We start from the raw sequence: 13,962 nt of genomic DNA on the forward strand, positions 1-13,962 counted from the left end.
GAAGTAAATTTACAAAATTCCCCAAAGTAGAACTGATAGGTCAGAGAATATGGGCATTTGAAAACTTGGTATTGCCAAACTGCTCTGCAATGATGCGGCACAAATTTATACTTCCACTAAAATGTGTCAAGGATTGTTTGACTAATCTTTTCCGAGTTTGGGATAATTTTATAGGCTCTGATGCTCACTTTTCTTTGAGAACTTGGGACATGACAGAGTAATGAACATGAAATTCCTTACAATTCTTTTCTGAACTCCAGTGTTCATTTTGTGGGTAGGTAGTACCAAAATAAAGTCAAGGATTTATAATCTAGAGCTGTCTTGAAAGCATGTGTGACCAATATATGGCTAAATTAGTAATGGTAGTATAGTTCTTCAGGCAGCACAGAGCCCTAATAACTTGGTTTGGAGTCATGGGGAAGTGTGATGGAAGCACGCTACTGGATTGGAAATCCTGGATGAAAAGAATTACCTTACTGGTGAATGGGCTGGGAGGTAACATTCTTGCTTGAAGAACAACAGATGGTAGATTAAGGAGTGGAAATGGCACTTAAATCCTCTGTTTCAGATGGAAGGCACTGATATGGAGGGGTTAAAGAAAATGAGGTTAACTTCACAGGAGTGTTAAAACATTCATTAAAACCTGTTACACAGAAAAAACTGTTAGTTCTCATCCCTCTAGATTCTGGGGTGCATGACTGTAAGATAGATTAAAGAGGCCAACATCAGTCAATTTTCCAGAATGCTTCTGAGAAGTTAGCTTATGAGAAGTGAGAAAAGTAAAGCTAGCATGATGTCATTAGTGCTTTGGGTGTCAAAATGGCCATCTGGCCAGTTAATGGTCTATTTTCCTTCCTACCCCAAACATATCGCTCTAAATTCCCCTCCGTTTCCCCCACCACCACAAAAAAACATAAAGGTTGCTTCATCTATACTGGTTCCTGCGAGTGTTTTGAAATTTTGCTAGTCTAAAAACTGGGAATCCTAGCTCTCAGAGCCTTCCTGTTTCATTCAGCAGCCTCAAATATCAAAACTTTGTTGACTGGGAAGGGAATTATAACAGAAATGTCAAAAAGAATTCTACACAAGATAAAACCCATTATTCAGCATTTTGACAGCCACAATTCAACAATGCTTAATAGGGTTTCAAAGGTACTTACAATCCTAAAGTGACTTTTGAATTGAAAATCAACTTATGTTCAGTAAAAGCAAATTTAAAATCTTTTGAATAAAGCAATCTATACCTCGCCTATGTAAACTAAAACATCGCTGCACTCAAATAGTACCTGTCTTAGATGTGGTTACTCCCAAATTATTAGCTAATTCTCTAAACACTACTTTACCAAATTTGCAACATGACCCAAATAATAGTTATTCTCTCATTTGGTAAATACCACTTTATAACAACAACAACAGCAACAACAACAACAAACCTGTTCTTTCAGGACTTTATTTTGTTTATTAATAAAGTAAATCATTATTATGATTTTTGAAAAAAAAGTTAAAAAATGTTCAGCCTTCATGTTAATGTAGATTAGGCCATCCAAAAGGCAAAGAGTTAACATTAAGTCATGGTCCAGGATTATACTTATTAGAAACAAATACAGGACTTACAGTACTTGATAAGTAAAGACAACCAAAATAAACTGTATTTCAAATTTGTTTCTATAAAAACATATTAAAGATTAATTTAAAATAGTGTCCATCTTTTCTTTTAAATGGGCATAGCCTCATCTGCAGTCATGTACAAATATAATAACCTTGAGTAATAGCTTTCTTAATCTTTTAATACAAATACGATTCCTTGCCTTTATGCAACTCAACAAAATAATATAGAGTGAAGTCATTAGAAAAATATGGACCTTTCTGAATCTATATTGCATTTTTAATTTATATTGGAAAATACAGTTCAGATCATAAGAAACACATGGATTTCAGGCTTACATATTATCTATGTCTTAGAAATTATCAGATATGGTTCTTTATTTTGGCTGAAATGCAAAAATATGATAATTTCTTAATAACAGATTAGTTATTTGAAAAATAGTTTCCATTGATAGCAGTGCTAGTCCTAGGACAAAACATAAGCAAAACATATTTGTAAGTCACTGTCTATTCAGTGCCCCAAATACACAGATCCTAACACTAAGCCCTTACTACACATTTGCTTTAAAGATTACTGAATGGACATCTCATGTGTCTGATAATCTTTAACTTGAACAATCCTGTAAACATAGTCAAAATCTTCTAAAGGAATTAAAATTCAAGTAAACACTGCATATTTGATTTAAACTAACCTTACAATTAAATTCACCTATGACACATTGGATCAAAACCATTTAATATGGTAAAAAGGTTTTTAAAAATCATCCACATGTAAAGATGGAATTAAACTCTGTAAACATGTTTATGTTTAATAACTACTGTACTGCAGCTGCTCTTTGGTTTGGCAAAGTGATATTGGTCAGATGCCCCAGGTACTGAATATGCAAGTAAATCTCAACCCAGGTAAAACCAAGACTCCTGTCGATTTTGTCTTTAATGGCAATGGCAAGACCTGAAATTCAACTTTATTTTCCTTAAATATCATACCACAACTATTCAAGTGTTTGATGGACCAAAGATAGCACTAATACATTTTGAAGGCTTTCATTTTGACCATTCCCCCCCCCCCAAAGAGTTGATAGAACAAATCAATATCAGTTCAAACACCAAAGAGGCAGCCTTGCCCTGACTCCCATGCAGCTTGTAGGCCCTTGCTGAATGACCAGTAATATGTATGAATAAATCAGCCAAATATTTAGAATGTGGCAAAAGGTTGGCTATAAATTAAAGCAAAGGTGACTAAAGCAAAAGGCTTCAAGTGAAAATTTCTGAAAAGGTGTTTGCTGTGCTATTAAAGATGATGGTGAAACACAACTTAAAAGAGAAAGATACACCCCCACAAAAGTGCCTGGATAGGTTAAAGGGGAAATTTATGTTTCCTCAATTGTTAATCATGGAAATGCATGAAAATCCTTTGATCTAAATGTAAAAATGCTCACAAAAAGTACCAGGAGAATAATTCTGAAAGTAGTCAAGTAGGCTTAAACATTCACAATTTCCTTATAATACACAAAATGCCAAAATGAAGTGATGTTTTGTTATCCCTTAACTCTCAGTTCTAGAGTCAAGATTATTGGGACGACAAAGTTGAAATAAAGATAGAAGAATCATAATAATAGTATTCCAAACTATATTTTCAAAGCTAACTCATTCCTTTGGTTCAAAAGGAAAAAAAAACCCCACATAACTTCCTTTTAAAATCTAGTATTAGTACGGCCAACAGAATTAGACAAATCCTCTGAACTAATACCTGGAATAGCTGAGTATAAAATATATGCTACATTAGGAAATCATAGCACTATCCCTAGCATATGTTTGGCATACAGAAGATACTCCAAAAATATTTGTTGGATGAATGAAATGTAAGGTTAATTTTCCAAAATTAGGAATCAAAGAATGTGAGAGGTCATCTAGTCCAACTCATGCATAACATGCTTTCCCCCCAATTCCATTTTACAGATAGGGAAATTGTAACGGTTGGTATTTATAGATGCTGGTTAAGATTTATCTCTACCCGATGTTGGAAGCAATCAATCATTTTAGTTTGTGTATATTTGACCAAACAGGATATGTGAGGAGTAATATTTCTACCTGGCTTCTCCTTTATAGAATACAGCATTTGCCTTTAAAATTAATGCAACAATTCCTGTCACTTAGATAACATTTCAAAAGAAAAAGGAGATCTAGGTCTACCAGGCAGAAAGGGGCTGGTGTTTAGAAAGTCAGATTTAAAATTTTGTGTGTTAAGAGTGGAATCCACTGCTCAGACTGGAAGTCTTAAATGACTGATGAGGTTAGAATTTATTTCCATTAAGCAGTTTTACCCTAGTTCAAACTGCCTTTCAGTCACTGTTTAAGCTGTTACTGGAATACTGTAAAAAGTTTCAAAGTAATTTCTAGTAATCACCTAAATTGTCATTTGAAAGTCAATAGCATGTTGGGGCCAATACCTTGGAGCCATAAATAATTTTTAACAGCTTACAATACCTGCCTATCTTCCTCTTTACTTTTCTTCTAGCCACTGCCACTATTCTGTGTCCAATATTTCTATAGCACATGTGCCTTTGTGACTCCCTGACCAAAAAAAATACCCATTAAAGTTCAACAGAAAAGTAATTTAAATGCAGCGAGAACCAAAAATGTTTCCTATACTGCCAAGTTTCCTTTAAGCCTCGGGCACAACACTACATTACATGGTTATATTAATGCTGAGAACTAAGCCATCAATGAATCATACAAATGTGCTCCACGTTTTAAATAATTATATTTAGATATCTGAATCTTTCTGAGTGTTATCTTATAGCCAACAATAAAAAACTTTATTATAAATGTTGAAAAGTATAAAACAGTAATTATAAATCAGCAACACCCAATAAAAAAAGTTATTTTCTTTTCCTTACACAGTATAAGCAACAGTAAATAGATATTATTATTCACCTTCAGCCACTATACTGCCCTACATGTACTTAAGATAACTTTTCAGCTTGTGTTTCAAGAGTGAAACTTTATATGAATACAAAGAAACAACTCTTAATTATGTAACTCAGATGTCAAAAAAATACATATACTCTGTTAACATGTGACTTGATAGCTCATAGTGTAGCATCTCATAACAGGTGGGTGTTATTTCCAGAGTAAAATTAAGTCACTTTTGTAGCAGTAAGGGTGTATTTAAGATTAAGGCATCTTTCTGCGCTGGGGTAGTGCTTCTGTGGATCCGGCGATCTGTACAAAGGCTTCCTTTTTAAAAAATATATCTTCTCTTATACTTCAGTTATTTCATTCCATTGATCATTTTCTTGCAAATAAAACTGAAAATATCAGTCCCATAGTATGTTTTTATAAACCTATAAAACCAGAAACAGTTGAGTTATTGGTTAAAATTTGATTTTATATTTCTGAAAATAAAGGTATATTAAATAGTTCTGTGCACTAAGGTACAAAGCTGCTAACATGACGAGATGGAATAAATATTTTAAAACTACTAATATTGTAATAATAACGAAGATTTTTATGAACAGTGAATGATAATCTCTTTCTTCCTCTGAAGCAATCAAGAGAGCATTTTAAAAGAGGTAAATTCTTACAGTTATCCCTTAATGTTAACTTGGACATGAGCTGAGGAGATACCTTATTTACCTCTTTGTAAGACTGCTGTAGGATATGGGGAATTACCCACAGCAACACTTACAGGTTGTGGAGCATCCATCAGACATTACCCTAGGACTAGGGCTATACTGCATGGAGAATTCTAGAACCAGGGCTATACCGCAGCCACAGTTTTGACTGGCAGGAACACCACATGATAAATCACCACTCATCTTCAGAGTCCAGCCTGACACAAGCCCCCACTGAGAGTTCTGATTCAGTCTAGGTTTTAGCCTCTGGCTGTTACTTTGGACATGGGCTCTTTGATAAAAATGAACTCCTAACACAGAGAAACTGAGGTAATAATTGGATGTTGTCTTAAGTTGCTAAGATTGTGGTAATTTGTTATGGAACAAAAGGTAACCAATACACATTATAAAGAAGATTTCAAAAAATCTAATAGCTGCCTAAAATGCTACTGAGTCACTGAGCTAAGCATCAGAAGAGACAGAGAATTCACTACATCCCTCAGAATTCAACTTAGTTACATTACTCTTACTGTAGATACTACAGTTTATGTTTAATCTGTCTGGAATGTCCTTGATTGCTATTTAAATTAATTTCCTCTGGCTATTGTCTCAGGGCTACCCAGATTGAGAACAGCTCATCAGTGTGGCTGGGTCCAGTAAACTTATCTTTCGTTGTGTCTTTTCCAAACAAGTCCTATAGGTAAACCTCTTCAGTCTTTTCTGCAGCCCAATTAATCACTCTTCTTTTTTAAACTAATTAACAAGACACTGTTTACTGAAAAGATTAGTTGTCTACATAGTTGTCCACATATCAACCCAAATCGGCTTTTGGTTTCCTCATTGATCTACCAATACATATTTACAAAGACTGCACCAGGAGTGGTTAGAAAAATGGGATTTAAGCAGCTATTATGTTCCAATCTCTTCTGAATTACCTAATTTTGCTGATATAATTAAAAGAGTAAAAAAAAAATGATCTGTGAATTGTTCTGAGATTACAAAATATGCAAATAACTGCATTTGTTCAAGGAAAATTACCTTTATACTGTCTTACCTTGCTCTTATTCAAATGGTTAGTTATGAACAAGTGGTACTCAATTTTCTATTGCCACTGTAACATGGTTATTTGTCCCTGTAAGCACATAATTATATATGACAGGACAAAAAAAGAGAAGTATTAAGTTTCTGGCTAATTGGTAAAATTGAAGATTACAGTAAAAGCAACTTTTATGTAAGCACTAAATAGGTTTATGGTGTCAAGCATTTATCCTCTTGGAGAACCCAGAAGTAAAGCAGTGCTAAAAGCTGAAAGTCTGGTTTTATGCTTATATTTGTAAAAATGTCCATTGGCTTTTAAAGATGTTCAGCAGCAATAATTACAAGGCCCATGAAATGAATTTTTCCCTTGACCTACAAAGGTTCTAATGATCCTAATGAAGATTCTAATGATACCAATTCAAGAGAATAATTTAAGTGCTGCTAAAAGCCAAAAAAAGAAAAAAAAAATCAGAAATTCCCACAGTAAGTTTTAAAGTATTTCCTCAAGTTGGCACCAAATGATCAGAATGTCCAAACATTTTCCCTCAGTACAAGATGATGACAATGTTATTATTAGTACTGTTGAAAACCACCATGCATATATTTTAGGCTATAATGCTTGCTAGGTGGCCAGGCTATGTTATAAACACAATCTGGTCTGAAAGACCATCTCTGACTTATCAACTGTTCTACAATGCATCCACAGTTCATTCATGAAAAGATTGAGTCATCAAGAAAAGGTTAAAATATATTTGGTACACTCTTTTTATATTGAAGCAGCAAAGACTACAATACATTTCAAAAATTATTTTAAAAAAAGTAAAAGTTAAGACACTAAAGATTAATCTTGTTCAAATGTTATTCAGAAGAGAGAATGCCAAAAGAACTTTCTATATCTGAGGTAAAGAAGTATGCGGCTGGGTAACAAAAGAAAATCCCAACTCTCAACAGAACAAAACACAGCAAGAGCCACTATACTTCCTGATTCAAACCTCCTTCTCCATAAAAGGTACCAATAAACACTGATACCCCATTTGTAAGGTATTTTCTTAAAAACTGTCACATATCTTAGTATTTTTTTAAAGATTTAATTTATTTATTTGACAGACAGGAGATTATAAGTAGGCAGAGAGGCAGGCAGAGAGAGAGGAGGAAGCAGGCTCCCCGCTGAGCAGAGAGCCTGATGTGGGACTCGGTCCTAGGACCCTGGGATCATGACCTGAGCTGAAAGCAGAGGCTTTATCCCACTAAGCCACACAGGTGCCCCATATCTTAGTATTTTAAAATATGCTGTTTTGATTTTTACATTACTTGTTAAATCTGGTTGATCTTCTTTTTTTTTTTTTTTTTTAAAGATTTTATGTATTTATTTGACAGAGAGAAATCACAAGTAGATGGAGAGGCAGGCAGAGAGAGAGAGGGAAGCAGGCTTCCTGCCGAGCAGAGAGCCCGATGCGGGACTTGATCCCAGGACCCTGAGATCATGACCTGAGCCGAAAGCAGCGGCTATACCCACTGAGCCACCCAGGCGCCCCTGGTTGATCTTCATTTTAACCAGAAAAAACACTGTTTTCAAATGACAAGTATTACCTGATCTGACAGTGCCTTCTTCAGATCCATTCTCTATCCATTGAGATTCACTGTCCAACAATCGGTTTTTTGATTCACTAAGTGGTTTGATAGGAAAGGGTTGATTTGAGCCAATACTGAAAAAAGGAAGAAATAATTTAGTAAACAGTTTAATGCTCAATCAAGGATACTTAATTAATAAGCAGCAAATTAGTATTCCTTTTCCTAAATATGTGAGGGCAACTCATGAGATCTCAGCACTCTAAAAAAACTCTATCTTCAAAAAAAAAATATGCCCCCAACCCCCAACTGAATGGCTCTCTAAACCCCAGAATCTATATTCCAGCAGTGCCAATGAAAACAATTAGACAAAAGAAAAAAGCTTCAGAGGCCGGTGTGAAACTTTTTAAAAATATGTTAATCAAGAGCTGTAAGGTAGCACAAGGTGAGGATCTATATCTGCGGCCAGGACAAAAAAATTACCTGTCATTTCCCAAGTTTTCTGCTTTCTACCTCTGCAGTTTAGATCTAAGGGGAAAAAATGATTTAGTGATTTAGCGTAGACTTACTTTTCTTGCTAAGAGATCCAGGGAGGGAAGGAATGGAGGAGCAGAAGAAGGAAAAGGGAACTAGTATTTCCTGTGTACTTACTATGGGTCAGATACTGTGCTAAGTGCTTTAAACACATTATGTCAACACAATAACCCTTGGAGGTAGGCATGGTTATCCTCATTTTATAGAGCTGGAAACCGAGTGAAACCGAGTCTCACACAGTTTAAGTGACTTGTTCAGATGCACAATAAATGTTAAGAGTTTTAAGGTCCTAAGACTGTAGGTTTGAAGGTCTATGTTCTGATACTAATAGACTGTCTTGCAATTTATAACCCCTCCTCCCCCACAATTTATTTCTGTCCTAAATAAATTTTGACTATTTCACTTTTATCTTTTTGACTTCTTTAAAATTTCATTTAAAATTCAAATTTCTTTGAATTTTTGAATTGGTTTGCTTACCATGCAAATACTGAAAAAGTATCCTCTAAGATGAATGAATGAGAAAAAATTTTACATTAATATTTTTAAAATCCTCCCTATTATTTTTACACTGCGGTTTAAATTTGTTTATCAAGATATAATGGTAGATAGTTTGACTAATTTCTTTGAAAAAATATAGCTGATATAAACCAAGAATTGTATCTTGAAAGAATGTCTTAGTTTCTAGAAAGATGTAGCATAGTTAGGATAGCCGTGTTTCCTGGCTTGCCCAGACATTTCCAGTTACATGTATTTGTCCTTGTTCGACTATTAAAAAGCAAGCATTCTCTTTCTTATTCTCCAAGTGTTCTGGTTTGGAAGATAATAAGTATGGTTATACTAAGCATCTTAGGTACCCACACATATTAGCTCTCAGTTAAAAAAAATTTTACATAGAATTTCTCTTTCCTTATCTATGTTGACTTACGAATTACTACTGTATTTACCAGATATGTATGTATGGCACATACACACAGTTTGTTTTATGATGAATAATGAAAAACTTAATGATAAGAAGCACACCTTCTAGGATATTCATTTTGATTTGTAACAGAAGCTTGTTCTGGATCCATCCCCACAAGGCGAGTTGGAAAACTGCAACCATCACCCAAGCTGCAAAATGAAAAAATATCAATAATAAATTTAAATCATATTAACTTAAATCAAGGTGATCAAATTCAACAACCATTCTTCTTCAAAAACATAGTATAAAGAAATTATCATAATCTGTCATTTCGAGAATAATTCTTAAAATTCTCTAGGGTTACTAGCCTCGCTGAAGAAATAAGCTGTCTTCTCTTATAATTTACATATATTTAAAAAAATATCTTTCGGGGCGCCTGGATGGCTCAGTGGGTTAAAGCCTCTGCTTTCAGCTTGGGTCATGGTCCCGGGGTCCTGGGATCGAGCCCCGCATCGGACTCTCTGCTCAGCGGGGAGCCTGCTTCCTCCTCTCTCTCTGCCTGCCTCTCTGCCTATTTGTGATCTCTGTCAAATAAATAAATAAATAAAATCTTAAAAAAATATATCTTTCATGACTATTAAGATTATAATGCCTGGTGCACCTGAGTGGCACAGTCAATTAAGCAGCTGCCTTTGGCTCATATCATGGTCCCAGGGTCCTGGGATTGAGCCCTACATCGGGTTCCCTGCTCATCAGGGAGACTGCTTCTCCAACTCTTCCTCTGCCATAGTCCCTGCCTGTCCTTTCTCATTTGCTCTCTCTCTCTCAAATGAATAAATAAAACTCTTAAAAAAAAAAAAAAGATTATGATACCTCAAACACAGCCATTTAAATATCTGGGAATTTGGCTAATTAAATATTTGGGTAATTGACATTATAATGCTTATTAAGATTATGATTCTCTATTAAGATTATGATATCTCAAACACCAGTAATCAAATATTTGGGTAACTGACCTACTCATCACAATCATTTAAGACACCAAAGAAGCTCAAATTGAAATGCAAGATGTAAGTTCCAAATATTTATTCATTTGACAAATATTTTACTAAATGCCTATGATGCCCTGGGTACTATTATCAGGACTAGGGATATAGCAGTGAACAAAAGAGAAGAAAACCTCTGCCCTCAAGAAGTTTACAATCTAAAAAAAGTATGGACATATCTTAATTTCACATTTTAAAATTATGTATAATAGGCACTTTCATCTCCAGCAAGATGGATTAACTGATAAATGGGACCTTCTGTCATGAAAAACCAGAAAACCGAACAGTATAAACAATAACTGTTTTCCAAACAAACAACACAGAACTGTGGTCTCTGAAAAAAGAGAAACCAACTGAGTCCCAGGTTTCTGCCAGGACTTGAGCACCAGTAGGAGAAAAAAGTAGAGTAAGGTAGTCTCAATCAACTGAGGTGACAGAGATGGGTGTTTCAGGAAGTTGTGGCAGCTTGAATCTACTAGACAGAGCTGAGGAAGAGGGAGATATGCAAAGAAAGGGCCACAACAAGTGCACAGCATTTTAGTAGAGTATTTTGATGAATGCTAAGCTACACATGTGAATCTAGGCTTAAAACAGTCTCAAAAGGACCAAGCTAAAACACAAGTAACTCCCAAAGGGAAGGAGCAAAATTTATTTATTTATTTATTTTTAAAATTTATTTATAACAGAGCGAGATAACGAGAGAGGGAATATAAGCACAGGGGATCTGGACAGGGAGAAGGAGGCTCCCTGCTGAGCAGCATGCCTGATATGGGGCTCAATCCAAGGACCCTGGGACCATCACCTGAGCTGAAGGCAGACACTTAAGAACTGAGCCACCCAGATGCCAAGAGAGCAAAATTTAATACACAGAATTTAAAATGTCTACCATATAATAAAAAATTACTTGTATGGAGGCGCCTGGGTGACTCAGTGGGTTAAAGCTGCTGCCTTCGGCTCAGGTCATGATCCTAGGGTCCTGGGATTGAGCCCCACATCGGGCTCTCTGCTCAGCAGGGAGCCTGCTTCCCTTCCTCTCTCTCTGCCTACTTGTGATCTCTGTCAAATAAATAAATAAAATCTTTTAAAAAAATTACTTGTATGAAAAGTAGCAGGAAAATGTGGTTCACAACTAAGAAAAAAATAGATAATAGAAAAGAATTAGAATTGACTATGAAAATTTGAAGCAAATACCTTTTTAAAAAGTTTTTTTTAAGATTTTATTTATTTATTTGACAGATAGAGATTACAAGTATGCAGAGAGGCAGGCAGAGAGAGAGGAAGGGAAGCAGTCTCCCTGCTGAACAGAGAGCCTGATGTGGGGGTCGATCCCAGGACCCTGAGATCATGACCTGAGCCAAATGCAGAGAGGCTTTAACCCACTGAACCACACAGGCGCCCCAGCAAATACTTTAAAATAGTGACTGTAAATATGTCTGTGAACTAACCGGAAAAAAATGGATATGAGAAGAGAAATGTAAGATATAAAAAAGAACCAAATTGAACTTCTAGAGTTAAAAAATACAAGATCTGAAATGAAAATTCACTGGATGAGCTTAACAGCAGAGCAGACATCATAAAAGAAAGGGTCAGTGAACTTACAGACATAGCAACAGAAACTATCCAAACTTAGCAGACAGAGAAGAAGGATGGGGCCTGGGGAGCAAAGAACAGCAATGACCTGTGGATCACAATCAAGCAATTAAACAAATGTATATTTAAGAATGCCCCAAAAACCAGTGGAGGGAGAGCATGAAAGTTATTCAAATGTGATGAAAACTATAAATTCACAGATCCAAGAAGCCTAATGAACTCCAGAGAGGATAAACACAAAGAAACCATACCCAAAACCATCATTATCTAATGGCTTAATATTGGTGATAAAGATAAAATCTTAAAAGTAGCCAAAGGGCAAAAAAAAGAACAAAACAAAACATATTAATTTACAAACACTGGAATACAGATAAGAGTGAGGCTGAGTCTTGTCAAAAACAATGCAAGCCAATGTGCTTTGGTGAGTGCTGTGAAGTGTGCAAACCTGGCGATTCACAGACCTGTACCCCTGGGGATAAAAATATATGTTTATAAAAAATAAAAAAATAAAAACAAAAAACAATGCAAGCCAGAAGTTAATGGAACATCTTTTTTTTAGAGATTTTATTTATTTATTTGACAGATCACAAGTAGGCAGAGAGGCAGGCAGAGAGAGAGAGAGGAGGAAGCAGGCTCCCGCTGAGCAGAGAGCCCGATGCAGGACTCAATCCCAGGACCCTGAGATCATGACCTGAGCCGAAGGCAGCGGCTTAACCCACTGAGCCACTCAGGCACCCAATGGAACAACATCTTTAAAGAAAGAGGAAAAAAACCAAAGCCAAACCAGTCAATATTGAAATCTTGGTTTAGAGAAAATAATTTTAGAAAATACTAGTCTGTGGTCTATCTAGTCAGTGCGGAAAAACCTTGTAATACAGGAGATGATAAAGTACACAAAAGAGACTGATGCGCTTAGGGGCGCCTGGGTGGCTCAGTGGGTTAAAGCCTCTGCTTTCGGCTCAGGTCATGATCCCAGGGTCCTGGGATCGAGCCCCACGTCTGGCTCTGTGCTCAGCAGGAGCCTGCTTCTGCCTCTTTCTCTGCCTGCTTCTCTGCCTACTTGTGATCTCTCTCTGTCAAATAAATAAATAAATCTTAAAAAAAAAAAAAAAGAGACTGATACGCTTAAATGTACAACAATCGGATCTATCAAATGAAACACAGAAAAAAGACTGAACAAAAATGGACAGTGTATCAGGGATCTGTGGTAGAACTTCAAGTGTACTAATATACATGTAACTGGAGTCTCTACAGTAATGGGGAAGGGGGATGGGGATGACAGAATAAGTATTTAAAGAAATAATGGTTAAAATACTTTCCAAATTTGATGAAAGTTATAAAATTGCAGTTCCAAGAAGCTCAACCAATTCCAAGCATAAGAAACATAAAGAAAACTATATAGCAAGGCACGTCATAATCAAATTGCATTAAACTAGTGCTAAAAAGCGCATCTTAAAAGCACTGCGTGAAAATAAGACACATTACATATGGAGTAAAAAAAGAATGACTGCAAACTTGTGAGAAAAAATGTAACCCAGAAGACAGTGAAGCAGTATCTAGAATTATATGCTAAGCAAAAATGTCTTTCAAAAGTGAAAGCAAAATGTTATGTTCACACAAAAATACAGGAAATACAGCTAAACAAGAGGGGAAAATCCTGTAACATTTATAAATATGTCACTTGAATTTCAAATATTTTTTACTTTCCTGTAATGACTTTGGATATAGATGGCCTATGATGGCTGGGAATTTGGGAGAAAAGGAAACTGAATCATCTCAAGGATATACTTTCATTTACATTTTGCATTATGTGTTGGGTCTTCTTTTAAGACACAACAGAATACATAATTGTGATAGAATCTTTGAAGATATAGCTAATAAGTATAAAGTCTTATGATTCTCTATTTCAAACAACTTATTTTCATCTTGAAGGAAAAAAAATGATTGCTATTTTTAGGATCACCTTTTTTTTCTATTTTCCATTCAAATATATGCCCAAACTCTTTTTGGGAGAGTTTAATAAAAAACATGAAAAATATTTTATATAATCAAGACGTTCTGA

At 35.5% G+C, this 13,962-nt stretch overlaps 1 protein-coding gene across 4 annotated transcripts in view; it reads right to left on the minus strand.

Annotated features, from left to right (window-relative positions):
- Positions 1–1,432: 1,432 nt before the first annotated feature.
- Positions 1,433–13,962, minus strand: part of ZDHHC20 (zinc finger DHHC-type palmitoyltransferase 20) — a 70,860-nt gene continuing 58,330 nt past the window's right edge. For 2 of the 4 annotated variants that reach the window (XM_059378266.1, XM_059378269.1), the window contains exons 10-13: positions 9,384–9,473; positions 7,851–7,966; positions 6,277–6,354; positions 1,433–4,952 (exon numbers count right to left, since the gene is read on the minus strand). In XM_059378266.1, coding sequence (XP_059234249.1) covers positions 6,317–6,354; positions 7,851–7,966; positions 9,384–9,473 — 244 coding nt within the window. In that variant the 3' untranslated portion in view covers positions 1,433–4,952; positions 6,277–6,316. Of the gene's footprint in view, positions 4,953–6,276; positions 6,355–7,850; positions 7,967–8,312; positions 8,358–9,383; positions 9,474–13,962 lie in introns of those variants that run through there. The other 2 variants (XM_059378267.1, XM_059378268.1) reach the window with 2 other exon arrangements.

Source organism: Mustela nigripes, chromosome 15 (genome assembly GCF_022355385.1).
Source record: "Mustela nigripes isolate SB6536 chromosome 15, MUSNIG.SB6536, whole genome shotgun sequence".
In the NCBI taxonomy this organism is placed as follows: domain Eukaryota; kingdom Metazoa; phylum Chordata; class Mammalia; order Carnivora; family Mustelidae; genus Mustela; species Mustela nigripes.